Source organism: Bubalus kerabau, chromosome 1 (assembly GCF_029407905.1).
Source record: "Bubalus kerabau isolate K-KA32 ecotype Philippines breed swamp buffalo chromosome 1, PCC_UOA_SB_1v2, whole genome shotgun sequence".
Lineage (NCBI taxonomy): Eukaryota > Metazoa > Chordata > Mammalia > Artiodactyla > Bovidae > Bubalus > Bubalus kerabau.
The window spans coordinates 7,209,149-7,228,052 of NC_073624.1; the positions used below are offsets into that span (position 1 = coordinate 7,209,149).

At 52.6% G+C, this 18,904-nt stretch overlaps 1 protein-coding gene across 3 annotated transcripts; it reads right to left on the reverse strand.

Moving 5' to 3' along the window:
- Positions 1 to 568: 568 nt before the first annotated feature.
- On the reverse strand, positions 569 to 17,764 carry CCDC134 (coiled-coil domain containing 134). 3 transcript variants are annotated; one of them, XM_055566277.1, is made up of 7 exons: positions 17,550 to 17,759; positions 15,966 to 16,084; positions 15,134 to 15,255; positions 14,845 to 14,929; positions 12,902 to 13,083; positions 12,561 to 12,632; positions 569 to 3,102 (listed from the first exon to the last, which is right to left on the reverse strand). In XM_055566277.1, exons 2-7 carry the CDS (start codon positions 16,066 to 16,068, stop codon positions 2,977 to 2,979), a joined length of 690 nt encoding a protein of 229 aa, XP_055422252.1. In that variant the 5' UTR covers positions 16,069 to 16,084; positions 17,550 to 17,759; the 3' UTR covers positions 569 to 2,976. The 3 variants fall into 3 exon arrangements, with proteins under 3 accessions (XP_055422252.1, XP_055422247.1, XP_055422259.1); XM_055566272.1 differs by having other exon boundaries at positions 17,554 to 17,757; XM_055566284.1 differs by lacking the exon at positions 569 to 3,102 and adding an exon at positions 12,284 to 12,343 and having other exon boundaries at positions 17,554 to 17,764.
- Positions 17,765 to 18,904: the final 1,140 nt, after the last annotated feature.

Sequence of the window (18,904 nt, forward strand, 5' to 3'; positions counted from 1 at the left end):
GTCACGATGTAAACAAATGTGCAGGTTTCTAGGAATTTATACTAAGGAATAAAAGGACGAGTGCTCCGAGAAGTGCGCAAGCACATGTGTTCAAAGATGTTCATCACGGAATCCCCTGTAACCTGGAAAAACTGGGAAGCTCAATAAGGACCTGATGAATACATTACATCCACACAATGTAATACCATGGCATAGTTAAACGTATGCCATGTATATCTATTGTATATCTATGCAATAGATATCTATTGTATATCTATTGTATATCTATACAATAGATATCAAATGTATATTATTGACAAAGACTTTCACAATATATTGTTAAAAGGGAAAAGCTGTCTCACTAGTTGGTGAGAGCAGTTGCTTGGTGGTCAAAACTTAAAATTGAGTTCACAGGTTGGGTGGAGATAACCATATGGACATATGGATCCACTTATGAACCCTGTGGCTTTGGGCTGGTTAAATAACTTCTGTCTTGTTTTGTTTTCCTTCTCATTTTTGTCATCTCTAGAAAACGAGGGGAACAGTGCCCCCTTGGAGTGGTGAAGATGAAGTGAGATCACTTGCACACTCATTTGACAGTATTTATTGAATATCTCTGTGGCAGGCAAAGAGACAGATTCTGCCCTCTGAGAGCTTCCAGCCCGTTGAATTAAACAGACACTGATATTTAAGAGGAAACCTAAAATTCTGTGGTGACAACTGCATCTGGTATAGCCAGGGGAACACACAAAGCAAACAAAGGCCCTGAGGCAAGAGGAGCTACTGCAAGCCAGCACATGGATAAGGCTTCACACGCAGTGCTCATACAAGGTAGCTACTGTATTGGTAACTGAAAAATCACATGTGATCTGTGTGCACATGAAGGGCAAAAAGGATGGAAGGTCCAACAGTTGAGCGTCAGTTATGGTTATGGAGTGGTGAGATTAGGGTGAATCATACTTTCTTCTTGGCATATCAGTGTTACTTAAAATTACTTTTTATAATCAACATGTATAGCAAAGTACCTTATGGGGAGGGTAGGGGAGACACAAATGTTCTTTTCATTGTTTACATGCAGGAGAGTTGATATAGATGATAGAAGTCTCACCTTAAAACAGAAAACCAAACCCTGCTGCCCTGCTCTGGCCAGGCGCTGAGCTGGACAGTGCCACCTTCAACTCCACCATTCAGTGGCTCTCGCAGGGCTCCCACACTAGGGGGTAGTCTGCTGGCACACCATACCACGTACTTTCACTTTGGTTCAATGCCCCTCCCATCACAGAGCCTCAGTAAGCTACTGCAGAGGGCTGCCTGAACATCAGGTCAGGTAAGTGGGCACAGTGCCTCCCACTCTGCAGCTGTTCCCTCAGCTCCCAGCTAGACCTGCCCAGGGAGGAAGAGAGCAGAGTGGTTCTGTTTGTACCTTTTAAGGTGTCAGAGGGGAAAACGTGGGCTCATGGAAGGTGGAGAGGAAGGCATCAACCGAGACAGAGAGAAATGAAGGTGTAGAAGGAAGAGTTCCAGAGGATAAAGGTGCTAAAATGGGGCAGAAGTGAAGACTGGTTAAGACTAGGCCCCTCTCTCTCTGGCTGTGCATACAGTGAGCGCTCACCACATCTCTGGGATGAATGAAGAACCACCAGAGAAGGGCTCTTGTCACTGAGAAACCAGGCCCCAACCTCAGAGAAGCAGTTTAGGGCTGGGCAGAGGGTTCAGGCATTATCAAATTCATTACACCAATGAAGCCACAGCACAGGGAAGGGGTGGGCCAGGGTCACTCAGCAAGTCTGATGGGCTAAGACCCTGGGTCTCCCTTGGGCTCCGTTAGTGGTAGGATATTGGGGATAGCTGTGTGTCTCTTCCCTGGCTTGGCAAAGTCAAGAGACAGAGCTAGAATTCCCCCGAGCCCCTCCCTTCTCTGCCTGGGAAGGGCATGACTGAAGGGTGGCTGCCTACTCAGGTCCTGAGTCCCTCTGCAGCCCCCCACCCCCCTGGCCCTGGTCTCTGCTTACAGGCCTCCTGACACAGGGGGCTTGCTGTCTGGCCCATCCATCCTGGGAGCAGCCCTTTCGCTACAAAGTACAGCCTCCTGCAGAGCTCCAGCCTGTTCCCCAACAGCGCCCCCAACAGGCCCAGGGGCTCCCTGCACTGCCAGAGAGGACAAGTTGATTCTTCCTTGGGCCTGCCTGCTCAATGACTGTCCCTCAATACCTGAGGACAGAGATCAGGCTGCTCCAAGACTGTCTTGGGCTAAACACCCTCCCAGGAAGGGTACTTCTGGTCCCTTCCCAACACTGACCCCTCATCAAGGACGGTGCTGAGAAGTGAATAGGAGGCCGAAGCCAAGCCTCTGCTTTGCTGCCCTGCCAGGGCCTGAGGCTCCTCCTGGGTAGGCAGAACATTCTCTAAGGTGGTCTCTACAGCTGAGGGCCCCGGACCCCCCTGCCCAGGCCCCCTTTACCTGCTCTGTGGAGAGGCTCACATCTCCCTGGGGCCCAAACCAGCCTCGGTCAGCCCAGAGCATTTGCTGGCTTTTATTTTCTCTGCAGGGGGCTAGGACCTGTGCCCAGCAACTCAGTGACACAGTGGGCCCAGCAGCAGGCATGACACCTCTGCACATGGGTCAGAGCCTAGTTCTGCAGCCTCCCCATGAGGAGCGGCTGCCAGCGGGCCAGCGGTCCTAACCCACGGTCGTGGGGGAGGGAGTCCAGCCTAGGATCCTTCCTGCTTCCCCCAGTATCTCCACAGGGTTAGGTCTGCAGAACAGCGCCCTCTGGAAGATCCCTTGGCACCCCTCCAAGGAGGTCCCTGGGAGGAAGTCCAGCCTTCTGTGGCCCAGTCCCTTCAGTGAGGGCTCGGAGCCAGCCCCAGGGGGCCAAGCAGACTCTGGCCTCCTCTCTGAAGGCACCAGCGCTCACCATCAGCTACGCTTCTGCAATGTCCTTTTCCTCCCAACTGGCCGCCTCCTGGTCCCGTGAGCCCTGGCCCGCTCCAGGGCTATAACTCAGACTGTGATCTTGAGATCCGAGGGCCTTTACGGATCTCTTTCCGCTTCTCTTCTTTCTTCCGGCGTTTCTCCTCTTCCCTCAGGGCCTTCTGGAAAGGGTCAGTGCTGGAGATGAACTGAGGGGAAAAGCAGAGAGGTCTATTAGGTCAGTTGGCAGCAAAGAGTGTGCTCTGAGCTAGGCTGCTGTGGGCTGTGGGTACAGGAAGGTCACTGAGACACAGGCCCTGGCCTTGGGGGAAGCCCACGGACATGGAGCTAGTAAATGGGCTCGGGGAAAACTGCTGAATGGGTCTCAAAAGATTAAGCAGGAGCTTGCCAAGCCAACAGGGTAAGGGAAGAGGACATTCCAGGAAGAGGGACGGGTGTTGAACCTGCACAGCACATTTGAGAAACGAGCGACAGACTGCACTCGGGGTAAAGGGGGCTGAGTGCCCAAGACCCACCATGGGCCCCCAGAACCTTTGGTGGGAGGGGGCAGTCAGCGAGCGTAAGACAACAGGGGTCCTACTGCTTGCGGACAAGCTGCAAGGTGTAGGCAAGGAAGTATATAGAAAGCAGCTGGATTAGAGGTTAAACTGCCAGACCTGGCAAGAGATGGAAAGAAGATGACAGTGATGCCCAGGCTTGTGGCTTCCCTAGTGGGTGCAGGGTGGTACCCAGTGAGAAGATAGGAACATATGGTGTGCCGGGCGGGAGGAGGATGGGACTCTGGCCGGGGCAACCCCCAGGCCCTCAGCTCTTCCTCCCCGACTCTCCAAACTGGTTCATCTGAACCCAGGGCTTCTGTCGCACCTCTACAGTCCGTCACCCCTCAGATTTGCATCTCCCTATCTAAATGCCTGTCTGACACCTCCACGTGTGTGCACATGTGCCCCGAACTCAGCATGGCTCCATCTCCCCAAAACCCAGTCCCCTTCCAGAGTCCGTGTCCTCATGAACAGCAGAGTCCCACATCCCAGTCAGCAAGTAGGGCAGAGACCAAGCACCACCCCCACCCACCCCCCACTTCCCCAGCCGCAGGTCCAAACCCATCACAGTCCATTGCCAAGGTCTGGCCCATTTTAACCCCTAAGTCTCAAACCCATCTCTTCTGTCTCACCTATCATATCACTAACCCCACCACCACCCCGCTACACCTCTCCTGATAAACCTCGGCACATCCCAGGGTCTCTCCACACCCACTTTGGTCCCTCTGAAGCCATTCTCCTCGCTGCAATCAGATATTTTCAAAATGTAAATCGCACTCCTGCTGAAACCCTTCCTTGACTCTCCACACAGCTCTATGTGCAGGCCCACCCTGCCCACCCCTCCTCCCCCCTCATTTCTGGCTCCTGGGTTCCTTTGTGCCCACTTCCAGCCCTCTGCACATGCTGTGCCCCAGGCCCAGAATGCTCTTCCCGGTCCCCACCCTCTTTGCCACAGTAGCTGCAGCTCAGCGGTCCCCATCCCTGGGGTGACTCCTGCCCTTTCCCGGCTGGGGCTGTCTCCTCCGGTTCCTTCTCAGTGCTTCTCCCCTGCAACCACCTGCTTCCGTGACACCTGCTTCGTGCCTGTTGCCCCCACTGGATCACTCTCTCCCCAAGGACAGGTGGATAGTGTGGGGTGCCGCTCACTGTGACACAAGCCCCCAGTGTGGTCTGATGGGCCGACAGGTGGCGCTTAGTATGTATTTTTTTAATGAATGAATGAATCATGTTAGAGTATGAAATACAGTAATATCCACAACTCAGATAACTCTGTTGGGAAATATGCCCTTTTACTTGTTCATATGGTAAATCTGATGTTGGCCAAGGCAGACGTTAATAACAAACTAGGAGCTCCACCTTGTGGAGTAATCCACCTACTGTGTTAGATTGAACCACAAGTCTGGAAGATGGGATGAAGCCAGAGAAGTGCAGCCCAGAGAGGGTAATGATCTGCACAGGTCACACAGCTAGTCCTAGTTGGGACTAGCCCCCAAGCCTCCCAAGCTCCCTGCCCTGTGCTTCCCCGATCACACTGCCTCCTATCCCTACCAGTTACTTCGGATCCTCCTGGGAAGCAAGGAGGAGCCAGCAGACCCCTCGGGCCACAGAGGACCCCATCTTCTGACTCTGGCTGGGGAAGGACCAGTCAAGAGATCCTGGCCCCTCCAGCCCCAGCAGGTTGGGTCAGCAGAGAAACAACGCCTAGTCCTTTCCTGGCTCTCCTCCCAGCTGGGCCTGGCTAATGCCTACTTTAAATTCGGATGCTGACCTCCAGCGGGCCCTCCCTGCTGCCTGGAAACCCAGGATGTTGCCCTGGTCCACTCCCTGTCCTGCTCTCCTAGACAGACCTTCTCCTCGAGCCTCCATCTCTCTCCCCTCCTCACTCGCAGACCGTGACCTCGCTTCCTGTTTCACAGAGAATGGAGACGCTAAGGAGACAGCTTCCGTGAGCCCCCTCCGCCACACCCACGGACCCATGCTGCTGTGCCCACGCTGCTCTTCCAGGCAAGGCCACCCCTCCCCCAGGCAATAGCTCGCCCTTCTCTCCCTCCTCACCTCTTCAGGGATGAGGCTCCAGTGACTCTCCTACCCCTACACCGGGGGTTCTTCCCCACCCCTGCCATGGGTGGGTCCCCTCAACATGCAACATGCAAATGCTGTTCACTCTGCTCTCCCATCCGACTAAGATATCCCCTGGAACCCACGCCCTCCTCCAGTTAGTCTCCCGTTGGGTCTGCTCCCCTTGAAAACACATCTCTTTACAATAGGTAACAAGGGTATACTGCACTGCTGCTGCTGCTGCTGCTAAGTCGCTTCAGTCATGTCCGACTCTGTGCGACCCCACAGACGGCAGCCCACCAGGCGCCCCCGTCCCTGGGATTCTGCAGGCAAGAACACTGGAGTGGGTTGCCATTTCCTTCTCCAATGCATGAAAAGTGAAAGTGAAGTCGCTCAATCGTGCCCGATTCTTAGCGACCCCATGGACTGCAGCCTACCAGGCTCCTCCGTCCATGGGATTTTCCAGGCAAGAGTACTGGAGTGGGGTGCCATTGTCTTCTCCGGGATATACTGCACAGCACAGGCAATTACAGCCTCTGTCTTGTAATAACTTTTAATGGAGTAGAACCTGTAAAAATACTGAATCACTATGCTGCACACCTGAAACTAACATTAAAAACAAAAAAAAGAGAGTAACTTTTCAAAAGAGTCAGCTGTATTTGATGGGATGAGTCTACTTCCTTTCATCTCCTTCTCTTGAAACTCAGTCTTTTATCCCCACCACTTGACCAAAAGAGCTTTTACCCAGCTCTCTGAGGGCTGGTCTCCACGCTGCTAAGTTTGGCGGCCAATTCCCAGCCCCACCTTCCTGACCCTCCAGCGGCGTCCGATGGCACGTCCACTCTCCTTCCTGTCACATGGCCTCAGGGAACTGATTCTCTCTTGGGTCTGCTACTACTCCACTGACTGATCCCTCTTGGGGTGCTCTGTGAGCTCCTCCTCACTCTCTCATCTCTAACTGCAGGCCCATCCCAGACCACCGCTCTATCTGCCCCGTCCCCCTGCCCCCTGGAGTGATGGGACATGGTCTGTCATCGGCACGACTCTCACATTTGCAGCTCTGGCTTTCATAAGCTCTCCCCTGAAATCTAGTCCTCCTCCCTGACATCAGTCAAGTCAAAATCAGTTACCTCCTTGACATCTTCATTCAGATGCCCATTAGGTCCAGAAACAAGGCATTGATCCCCAATCCAGCCCTCAAACTCGCCCCACCACTTTGCCCATCTGGTGGAAAACAGCAACCCCATTCTTCCAAAATTGTCAAGTCATCCTTAATGCCTCTCTTTCACTCCATATTTGCTTCCTTAGTAAATTTTACTGGCTCTGCCTTCAAAACAGAACCAAAATCTCACCATTCCCAACAGCCTCACTGTTGTCACCCTGGTTCAAGCCACTGTTAACTCCAAACGGACCAGCACAGCGGTCTCCTCACCAGGATCTGTCTCCACTCTGGTCCTCACACTATTTGCCACGCGGCTGCCAGGCTGACCCCTAAAAGGGCTAAGTCAGAGCCCCTGGCCCTGCTCCTCTGGGTCCCGGAGTAAACACCAAAGCCCTGGAAAAGACCTGCAAGGGATCTTATGATCTGGACTACAACTCTGACCTCCCCTTCCCATGCTCCTGCCCTTCCAAATACGCTTCCAACTCAGGGCCTTTGCACTCGCTGCCCCTCCAGTCTGGAAAGTTCTTCCCCCAGAGATAGGGCTGGCTTGCTTGCTGCTTTCAGGTCTTTGCAGTTGGAACCTCCTGTGTCCAAGTCACATGAAAAGCAACGATATCCTCACCTTATCCCTGGAATTCCTTAACCACGTGCCTCTGCCTTTTCCTCCATCACCCTTGTCACCATCTACCATGGATTTTTTATTGACTGTCTGTCTCCTCTAACCAGAATGCCTTTCCCAGGTGGGCAGAGCCGGAGGGCTTCTCTGGTGGCTGGGATTCAGCAGATGCTCACTAAACGTTGAATGAAGGCATGCGCTCTGCCTCTGAGCCTTCATGCAAGCCAGTCCCTCTCCCTGGAAGGTCTTCCCTGAGATGGTCCACCCGGCAACTCTTACTTGTCCCAGAGCCTTGGCCACCTGCTTCCACAGGTTTCCTCTCATGGGTCCCATGGCTCATGACACTTCCCTCTTCCACTGGTTCCAATGATCACGCTCGACTGGGACTGTCCTCCTCTGGTACCTTCCCCAGCAGTCTGTAAGCATCTGAACAGCAGGGAGAGGGCCAGCTCCCTTTGGACGGGGACAGTGGCCAGCCCAAAGCCTGATACAAGCTGGCTCTAGTATCATAAGTAGGGGCCCTCCCAGAATACCCACTGGTATGGAGGCAGTGCATGGGGCGAGCTGAGTAAACCTGGGCTGCTGCTGGCCTCCCCAAGTGGATACCTCAAAGAAACTGCCAGGATAGGCCCTGGGCCCCAGAGAACTTGATGGGGGCTCTCCCATCTCACCTCGCCCACCCTGTCCAGCCCCCAGGGGCCCAGGAGGCCAGGACTGAGCCCAGCGTGGACTTCATGGACAGAAATTCTGGTCCCCCAGCCCATCCACCCTGCACCGGGCTGGGAGCCAGGCAGGACCGGGGTATTTGGGGTGGGGGCAGGGGCTGGCCTCCCAGGAGCCCTACAATGCAGGTTCCACGAGGGGCCGGTGCTGCGCAATAGAGCACAGATGACCTTTAAAAAAAAAAGGTCATCTCAGAAACGTGCTGGCGGAGGGGTCTACACTGGATACTGAAAAGTGAGTAAAATCTTGGGACCGTCCCCAGCTGATGAGAAGGGAAGTGTGCTGCTTCTGTACGGCTATATCCAAGCAGAGCATATTACGATGACACTAAATCACACCTCTCTGGAGCCTGTTCTCTCTGAGGCCCACCTCCTGTGGGAGAGGCATTCATTTCATGATCTACAGGGCAAGGAGAGCCAGCATCACAGCAGGAAAACATCTCCATGAGAGCCCGCGCTGGGAAAGGCAACCTGCCACAGCCTGGAGCCTGCCTGCGTGTCCCTGCCGGGTACACCAAGAATCAGTCCTGCTGCTCTTGTCCAGGCTGTTTATCAGGGCTGTGGTGGCAGCAGGCCGCAGTGCCGGGTGTGTCATCTTGGTTTCACATGAAGGGGAGGCAGCTATGCTAGTGTGAAAAAGCGTATCGCCCACTCCATCACCTGAAGCAAAGCCACTAGTTCAACAGGGCCCTCGAGTCAGAGGTTCCTCTACTCAGGAACGCCACTGATTGTTCACCTGAATGAAGCGCTAATGGTGCTCTTAACCAAGCTGGCCTGACTGCTCTCCTTTGAAGGGCCTGCATCTAAGGCCGGCCCTTGGGTGGCGTCTCGGAACTTGGCCCTTGGCTGGTGTCTGGGAACCAGGATTCTGGGAGGGATTTCCATTACCCTGACTGATAAGAGTGGCGCCCTGTGCCTAAACCGTACAAAAGTGTGGTTTATGCCACAAACACGTGCTTCCCTTCTGGAGTGTGGAATTTTGGTATGTATTAGGCAGAGGGTCGGAGAAGGCAATGGCACCCCACTCCAGTACTCCTGCCTGGAAAATCCCATTGACGGAGGAGCCTGGTGGGCTGCAGTCCATGGGGTCGCGAAGAGTCGGACACGACTGAGCGACTTCCCTTCCACTTTTCACTTTCATGCATTGGAGAAGGAAACGGCAACCCAAGCCAGTGTTCTTGCCTGGAGAATCCCAGGGATGGTGGAGCCTGGTGGGCTGCCATCTATGGGGTCACACAGAGTCGGACACGACTGAAGCAACTTAGCAGCAGCAGCAGGCAGAGGGTGCCTATGTGACCGGTCCCTGGTAAAACCTCTGGGTGCTGCGTCTTTAACCGGCCCTCCTAATAGATGACTTCTCACACATGTTTTCATAACCTGTTGCTGGGGGAATAAAGTGTGCCCAGTGTGACTCCACTGGGAGAGACACGTCAAAGCTTGTGTCCAGGTTCCCTTAGACTTCATCCCAGGAGCCTTTTACCTTTTTTACTGCTGATTTTATTGTGGATCCTTGCACTGTAATAAATTAGAGCCTTGAGGACAACAACACACAGGAGTATTAACCAGTGACTCACAGGACTCAGTCCTCCCAGCAAATCACCAACCTGGGGGTGGGTTTCTATGGGCAGCAGCAGCCATCCAGCCCCAGGGATGATGCTGGGAGACCAACTGTCATAAAGTCCAGTAAGACAACAACCTGAATTAAAAGCCGTGACTCTTGCCTAGATGGTATTTCTAGCGACCAGGCATGCTGTATTCTTACTGACTGTTGTCAGCGTCCTAGCCATCTGGTCTGGCAGATAAGCAGCCTGCAAACTGGCAGGTCACACATGGCCATCCCTCTCGGGGGCCATGACCTGTGGAAACAAACCGTGGTTGACAACAGGACAGTCTGGGTCGCTCGTTTAGATGCCCATAGCTAATTCTCTGATGAGACTGACCAGAATCAAACTGCTGATCGAGCCGACACTGCCCAGTTGACTGGCACTGCCACCTATACGTGTCACTGTACTAGATATGGCAGTACACCCACCACCACGGACTGACATAAAGCAGAGGACTCTGAATCTCTGATTCAACCACCTAGAGACCCTGGATGGAACAGTATGGCCCAAGATCATCAGAATAATGATCACCTGGGGGACTTCCCTGGCACTCCAGTGGTTAAGACTCCACACTTCTACTGCAGCGGGCATGGGTTCGATCCCTGGTCAGGGAACAAAGATCTCACATGCTACATGGCACACCCCGCTTCTCCAAAAAAATAATAATGACCACTTGGCTAAGTACACTCCTTGCCAAGTCCCCTTATAGTGGCCCATGTGGGCCAAGATGGGAAATAGGTGTCTGTGAAAATTTTGCAAAAAATGCTCTTGTCCCACTCACTTCTAACCCTTTCAGACAAAAAGTCTAGGTAAAAGTAGGGAATAACTGGAGAAAAGTGAAATTATAGGTCCTGGGATGTGACATGTTGATTTTGCAGCAATATTCTAGGGAGGGACTGCCTTAGCCCCCAGGAGGCATGTGGAACAATTAATTCTCTTTGTCCCTTACAGGCCAGCACTGCCGCCTGGCCAAACAATCCTAGGGTTCGTGCAAGCCAAGTGGCAGCTGCAGTTGAGTCAGACCAACTGTCCAGTGTGTCATTCTCAACCACGTGACAGGAAAATTCACATAGACGAGGTCACTGCGAAACTATTTGGCTCTGCCTGCTGCCATCAAAGGCAGCTCCCGAAGTAACCCCGCACAGACACACAGACCAGTACAACCTTGCCTCAGTCCAATCTTGGTATGAATCCTTCCGCCTGTCCTGATCCCTGATCGACCTTGGGTTATACCACATAGGGCAACTGAGGCAACTGAGCAACTCCTAAACTCCATGGTAACACTGCCCCCATTGTTTAGCTCAAACAATGCAGTGGTGACCCAAATCAAGTGGGAGACAGTGGACCATGGAATGCCTCCCCGATGCAGATGAAGATGGCTTTGGGTCTACCTACTGGCCCCAGTATCAGGCTTCCCCAATGGCTCAGTGGTAAAGAATCTGCCTGCAATGCAGGAGACTCAGGAGATGCAGGTTCGATCCCTGAGTTGGAAAAATCCCCTGGAGAAGGAAATGGCAACCCACTCCAGTATTCCTGCCTGGAAAATCCTATGCTCAGAGGAGCCTGGCATGCTATAGTCTGTGGGGTTGCAAAAAGCCGAACATGACTGAGCAACTGAACACACACACAAACTGGCCCTGGTAGCCACTAGCAATGACACTGAAGATCAGCAGCTCAGTCTAAACTCTTGTGTGGGTACTAAGAGATCATAGATTGGTCTCAGATGACATCCTGATTTTCTAATATAAGATCTACTGATCCCCTAGGACTTATCAGAGCTGGTTGAGTTCAGGACCCTGGAGCATATGGTTAAGATCAACACTGCACGTGGCCTCATCTTGCTAGTTACAGTCCTACTGACAGCAGTCTTAGACGAACTAAACAAACGTGGTCCTAGTCTCTTCGGATCAGATTATGATACGGAATAAGGCATTCATGTAGAAATGTTAGTTAAGCCAAGACACACAGGGCTGGTGGATGGACTGGTGTGTGTGTGTGGTGGTGGTGGGAGTGTGTATAGAATCCTCTCTATGGCCCTGAGCGTCCCTGCATTCTTGCTGGGTACACCTGACCCCTCTGTACCTGGGCCATTTCTCAGGTTGTGCTTACAGAAAGCAACCTTGAAGGATGAGGTGATGTCTGTCTACAAACAAAGACCAGGTTTGCTTCTGTTCACTATAAAGGTGGTGGATTTCCCAAGCTTGGTGTTCCTCAACTTGATACAAACCCACTGGCATCTGTCTGGACCCCTCTGCTTCACCTCTCTCCCCCAACCAAGACTTGGGAAATAAGGCAAACACGTATGACCAGGTTAACAGCAACTGCTTTCACTGTAATGAACTCTGATGTCTCTAACCTGTCAGCATCCATGAAACAGCAGCAAAATCCTAGACCTTCAGCAGTACCCCCCGACACCTGGGGAGAGCTTGTCCTTTGTGGAGGCCAGTCCTCCAGCCCTTCCTGCCCGGCCACTCTGACCCCACCCTCCCCTCTGCTGTCTGTCCTGCTCCCCCTGCGGCCTCCAGCCCTCAGAGCCCACTTCAGCTCTAGGATGAGAACACGAGCAGAAACGTGGGACAGAAAGCTGGTTAGGTAGGCTCAAGGGCAGAGAAGCAGGGCCTGACCTCCCATGGCTTCCCTACCATTCACCTGGTGTGAACAGTGCCTACTGTGTCCTGGGATGGACGTCTTCATAGCCCCTGACTGCCCCTCATAGCTGAGGTTCACCCTGCATGGACAGAGAGGAAGCTAAGCCTAAGACAGGGCCAGCAGCTTGCCCAGAGGTACCAGTGAGTGAGAGGTAGGTTAGACCCAGACCCAGGCATTTCTGGCTCCAAGTCCAAAGCCCTCACACTCCACTCTAGGTGCTGCTGCTCCTGCTGGTCCTGGCCTCCCAGGGCCCGGCAGACACAGTGCAGACAGGGCCACAGGCCCCAGCAGCTCACCTCTGTGCGGTCTACTTTAAATGGGTTCTGGAAGTCAGAGTGTTTCTCGCTGATCCCCAGCTCCTGGGCCATCTGCGGATAAGGAAAAGCTAGTCATCCTCTGCCTTCTCCCGCATCTTGCTCACCCGCAGGCCATTCCCTCCAAGGCTGGGATGGATGTGGGCCAGGTGATGACCCCCAGGCACCAAGGTCAACACAGAAGCCCTTGAAATGGCACCTCAAGGTGGCCCGAGGCTTATCACAGAAAATGCAACCAAGGGTTGACATTCAGGCCCCACTGAAGCAGGCTCATGGTGCAATCACATAGAGGGCTCCCGGACCTCCTCCGCCCCAGTCCTTACCAGGCCGAGGATGGGTGAGTGGGGGCCCTGGTCAAAGACGCCAGACTGGTTGCAGAAGCTGATGCCCCAGCGAATGAGGAGGTTCCAGTTGGAGTTGTGGTCAAAGTAGTGGTGCACGATCCTCGGGAAGCGCAGCACCACGTCGCCGAAGAAGGCCGTGTTCTCCACCACTTGGGAGAAAGCTGGCGAGAGGACTCTGGTGAGCGGCTGGCAGAGATGGCCCTCTGCAGCCTCCTGGCCAGCCCTACACACCCTCCAGAGGACAGCGACAAGCCCACTAACCAGAGAAGGGAACAGTGCCTGCTGCACACAGGCTGACCACATGTGCAGTGAGTACTGAGGGATTCCTGTCACCGAATCATCAAAACCACCTTCAGAGTGAGATGTGGCTGTAATTCCCATTTCACACATGGGAAACTGAAGCTGACAGCTAGTGAGCAGCAAACCTGGGCTGCAAACCTAGGTCTGCCTGACTCCAAAGGACATGCTTCTTCTCCCGTACCTCGCAGCTCAGAAGACTCGTTTGCCATGGAGACCAGAGAGGGGTGCCATTGCACAGATGGAGGCATATGCATCCCATGAGGCTTTGTTGGGTCTAACCTCCCCAACTTGGTACCATAATGTCCAGAGCTGGGCCCTGGTGTTAACTAGTGTCTGTGAGGGGTCAGTTCTGTTAGGATGGCCAGGGAACACATCAGGGCTTGTTTTCTTTTTAGTATATGTCCAATTTTATTTTAAATGCTTAAGTTCTTATTTTGAAATAACTTTAGACTTACATAATACACCACACAATTCCTTTACTCGGCTTCCTCTAATATTATCATCCTTATATAACCATTGTACAAACCATCTAAGACAGGAAATTAACATCAATACAACACTATTAACTAATCCCTAGACCTTATTTGATTTTGGTCAGTTTTTCCACCAATATCTTTTATTCAACAGATGAGTTTGAGTTTAGTGTCCATTACAGTGGCAGGTTCCCCTGACCCAGGCTAGCGTGAAGAATACTAACTATACACCCAGCCCTGGTTGAGGTGGGGAGGCCTATTTGAGTGACCCCCATAGATAAGGCCCACGTCCTTACCAGCACTGGCCAGACCACACAAAGAGATAAGGGGACTCCTCCAAAGATATGCCAGGCTGGGTCTGAGACAAGTGGGGCAGGGACCTCTGGGCTTCAGAACAATCCTGAATCACAAAGAACTCAGGAATTCACTAGGTTTATAGGTAAGAGCCAGGCAAACCACCTGTCCTCCTTCCCTTGGAAACTGGAGTTGATGGTGCCTTCTTCAGTTACAGTGGAGATTAGAGATGGTATCTGCCCAGCATTCAATATGTAAAGGCTACTTCTGTCCTGTCTCAGACAGTGTGACCTAACACACTTTATTGTTAGAATGTAACCAGTTAATGGGGAGAAATTACCACTGGAGAGAAATTCCTGGAAGAGGAGATGAAGGGATATAGAATATTCTTTTATTTATGTTGGTCCCACCTTGTCTCAAAAAGGATTTAAGGAGGTCAAGGCTTTTAGAACAGCAGTAAAGAGTGCTGGTAACTGCTCCCATGGACCAGTCACTTCAATAGACCTCAGTTTTTTTCTTCTATAAATGGAAACCACCCTTGCCATCTCTACCAGAAGGGTCAGGGTGGTGAAGGCAAGGATTGCGGGACTGGAGGTGGGCAAAGGCTCCTCCCTGATTCTCCTGCCCCAAGCACAGGACAACACTACGTAATGTATGTGTGTCAGGGATACAGAACCTGGCTCTGAAACGAGCCTAGAAACACTCAGAGAATCTTATACTGAGTGCCCAACCACCCAAGAGACTCCTTGAAGGTGCTGCAAGAGGGCATTCCCAGAGAGGAAAAGAAGAGTGACAAGAACAAGAGGGAAGGAGCAGCTGGAGAAGATCAAGGTTGCAGTGGGGGGAAGACCATACCATCCTTCAGTTTCTCGTCCTGAGGGAAGGGCCCATCTGGGAGCACACCTGCAGCAGTGAGCACTGTCCGGGAGTCCTCCAGCACCTGAGGGAAGCCCGCCTGGGCTGAGTGGCTTTGCCAAGGTCTTCCAGACCAGCCCCAGCCCTGTTTACTGAGGCCCTATTTCAAATCTTCTGTGGGTTCGCTTCCCCTTCACTGAACACCATCCCCGTGGGGAACTTCTACTCATCCATCAGTGCCCAGATCAAAGACCAGGCCTGCCATGAGCTGCCCTTTGCCTGCGTGCACCTTAAAGAGCCCCTTGAGCATGACATCCAGGATCTTGTACTGCTGGTGGACATCGTTCAGCTGTGCTAGGTTTTTCAGTGCCAACAGCTGCTCCCTCCGCTTCACCTCAAACATCTTCTTGTCTGAGCACCATTAAGTTAAGGAGCTGGCACCAATTCTCCTGCTTGGACAATCCAGTGGTCCTGATCCAGAGGGCCCATTCCTGGCCAGCAAGTCTCTGCAAGGGGCATAGATGTGCATGTCTGGGACTTCCCAGAGAATTAATAAGCTGTCTGAGAAGCATATGAATCCCACAACATATCATTATTTCACAGAGGATTCCACACGCAACAGCCTGAATACAACTGTCAGGACCTGGCTTCTGCCCTCCCCTTCCCTCCCTGTGGTCTTTCCACCATCTTCCACAACCCTTCACTGTTCCCAAAACCTCCGCTCCTCTGCTCACACAGTACACTCTGCCTGGGGTGCCCTCCCACCCTTCTCTATGAGTTTCCACTCTTTCAAGACCCGGTTTTTTAGCGGTAGCCCAAAATGCCAGGATTTGGTCTCCACCCAGGGTCTCACACAGAAAGTGCTAGGTACATGTAAAATCCTCAGGGTCCTCATGGTCCTGAAATATATGCCTTGCCTTCTCAATTTGTATGGGAAAACTGAGGCTCAGAAGGGAACTGACTTGATCAAGATCTGGTTAGAGTGCATTACTTTTTCTCCCCAATTTCTACTGGTTGAGGGGGGTGGGTCCTCCTCTACCCTGGAATCCCCCAAGCAACTGTGGGTACAGAGAGACCTCATTTATAGATCCCTCTAAAATACCTCCAACCCCAAAGGATACAGATCTCCAGGCTCGGGTCCAGGGAGGTCCTCAGGGTGTCTGTGACTCCTGTTCCAGACAATAGCAGGACAGACATGGAGGTCAGGAACTGAAGAAGGTCCATATCCAAGACTCTGGAGCTAAGAGAGCAACCCAGTGAAAGAAGGTGAGATCCAGAGCTTGGTGTTATATAAAACAGAAAGTGAACTGAAAAGCAACTTCCCCTGACATGACACAGCCTCCAAATACCGGGAAGCCAGCTTTCGGAATCCCTGAAGCCCCAGTCCCTAGCCCAGGGCCAGAGACCAAGAGACACATGGTGAAGACATGGAATGATGGGAGGAAGAAAGATAAATGTCAGCACAGCAGGGATGCTCAGAGAACTGGTCTGGAACCCTGTGCTGGAGCCCTGGCTGTGCCTGACTTCAGGACCTACAGAAGGCAAACTGCTCAGCCTCTCTGAGCTTCATCTTCCTCACTGCAAAATGAGGATAAGGAGGTCATCTCCCTGTTGCAGAGACAGAGACCTGGGTGAGGCACTGTGCCTGAGGAAGGAGGGTCAACATCCTTCCCCCTCACTTCCCCCACCCTGGCCTTCCAGGAGGCCCAGGGAGTCAAAAACGTGAAATTTGTAGGGTTTCCTGCTTTTCCTGACTTCTGTCATCAGAAAGGAAGAAGGGTGCGGGGTGGGAAGGGAGGCAAGGCAGTTTTGGGGTAAGACGGCTGTTACTCTCCTAGGAACCACAGGCACCACAAGCAACACCTGTTTCTATCTAGGCAACATTCCCCAACTATTTACCGAGTAACTTTCATGTTCCTTGAATGTTCTGGAGCCAGGAATACAGCAGGAACAACATTCCCTGCATCCTTCTATCTCTAGTAGGGTTAAGAGACAGCCAACAAAGTTGTAAAATAAGCACAGAAGGATAAGAGGGAGTCAGCATAAGTGTGATATTAAAACCAGCAGTCAAAGGAGGCCTCTACTCAGATGACAGCTGCCCAATTTTACCAACGTGTAGATGAATGCACAGAAAAATGAGGTGACTGCCCAAATCACTTACAGATCACTCATAGATTTTCCAGTTAAACTAAGAGTCTTAATGAACAGGCTATCTCAGAGCTGGCCACTGTTCTACCGGGACACCTGCCTCAGGGGAGAGATGCTCAGTTCTTGACAGTGACCGCTCACAGAGGTCAACCAGAGAACCAACTCTGTCCCGTGCAGATCAGACAACTGAAGCCCATAGAATGTGAGGAAATAGTTCAAGCTCATCCAGAGCCCTACGTTCCACCGTCATATTCCAGACTCAAGGGAACCAAACCCTGGTTAAGGCGAAACTTGGGAGTCAGGGAATATCAGATGGCCGGTAATGACTGAAGCGGGGAAGAAGTGGGAAATGAGAGAGGTGACTTGGTGGTGGGTTCTGAGCGGGCCACTCGGGCTTGCAGACCAAGGATGCCACCCGTGCCTTTAGAGATCCTAGAGGGGAGTCTTTCCAATGAGGTCCGCGAATCCCACACCCCACCCCCTGTAGCCAGTTCTGGGCCCTCGGTCCCTCCTCCCGCCCTCCAAAGGTGTCTGCTTGCCCACGGCCCTCGCCGTACCTACCGGGCCAGGCGGGCGGGGGGGACTGGAGTCAGGCAGCAACAGACTCGAGGGTCTACTAGCGACCAGCAGAGCCGTGGATTCTCATAGAATGCCCGCAAGTAGCAGCACACGGACCGCCGATTACTGTCCCCGCCCACCGTGCCACTCCTGACCAACGAGCGCAGGCCGCGACGGCCGCTCCTTGACCTCACTTCCGGCCCCGCCCAGTAGGCGGAGGCATCTGCCGGGCCTGAGGTCCGTGGGATTCCGGTCCCGCCCACCTTGCCGGTCCGCTAGCGCACTTGTCGCGTGTTTAGGTCGGTTTGGAGAAAATAGCCTGAAAGGGCGCATCAGCACACTGACGCCGTGATCCCTGCAGGACGGTCTTCCTAGCGCCCTCCCTGAAACTGTTTTGTCAGCTGCGTGTTTTTCAAACTGTATTTGTCAAAATCAGTTTAGTGGGTCGGTACTAACCCCCTTTTCTAAGTAATGTGCAATGCAGAGCTGGGACATCCCCTGCTCGCCGCTTCGATCCACGAAATTCTAAACCAAGCTCGTTGGGTTCTCCCCTGGTCTATGATTTTGTACAGCATCAGTATAGACAGACCCGAGGAGAGCTCCGAGACCGTGTACAACCCGGTATCCTTGTCTTTTGAAGTAAAACGCTGACTCTAGCATTAATGATTGGGAAAGGCGAAGATGTAGAAACAAAGAATAGCTGTTGGACTAGGGAACTGGTAACAGTTTAGACTATAATTCTGCCACATAGCAGAATCACCCAACTCTCAGTTCCCTGGAAGATATAAAGGTCTGACCCACATTTCTAAATTGTTTTTACAGGAAGCAGACCACCCCCGCCCCACCCTACCCCACCAAATGAAAACTGCTGCCCACAAGAACCATAGGCCGTTGACGAGCTGAAACCAGAAAATTGATGATACTTGAAACTTCATCTTGATGCCAACCGATTTGAGAACTGTCCATGGATCATGCCCCACCCCTTGAAGACTATAAAATTCCTCACTAGCCCCCTCCAGGGTGAATCACAGTCTTGAGGGCATTAGCCCAGTGTGGCCCCTTTTGCCTGGCAAAGCAATAAAAGCTACCCTTTTCTACTTCACCCAAAACTCTATCTCTGAGTTTCTATTACTGTTTGGCACTGATGAACAGTGGCTGAGTTTCCACGAGAGCCCTGGTGGACAGTCGGTAAGGGAGCTGACACTCTGGGTGAGCTGAGCGCAGAACAGGAGTGGGAAGTTGTGGACAGCAGACATTGGAAGAACTGGGTGCACAATTACATGCTCCAAGGAGAGCCAGGAGTGAAAGGCACACAGGGGACCTGCTTCAGCTAGGAAGGAGATGAGCTGGAACA

What these genes read in the sequence shown, in the direction of transcription:
- CCDC134 (XM_055566277.1), bottom strand. Translation starts at nt 16,068, where the DNA reads ATGGACCTTCTTCAGTTCCTGACCTCCATGTCTGTCCTGCTATTGTCT. An exon ending in TGCTCAAGGGGCTCTTTAAG is followed by an intron (nt 14,930 to 15,133) that starts GTGCACGCAGGC and finishes GGCTTCCCTCAG; the next exon opens with GTGCTGGAGGACTCCCGGAC. An exon ending in GGACGAGAAACTGAAGGATG is followed by an intron (nt 13,084 to 14,844) that starts GTATGGTCTTCC and finishes TCCTCTCGCCAG; the next exon opens with CTTTCTCCCAAGTGGTGGAG.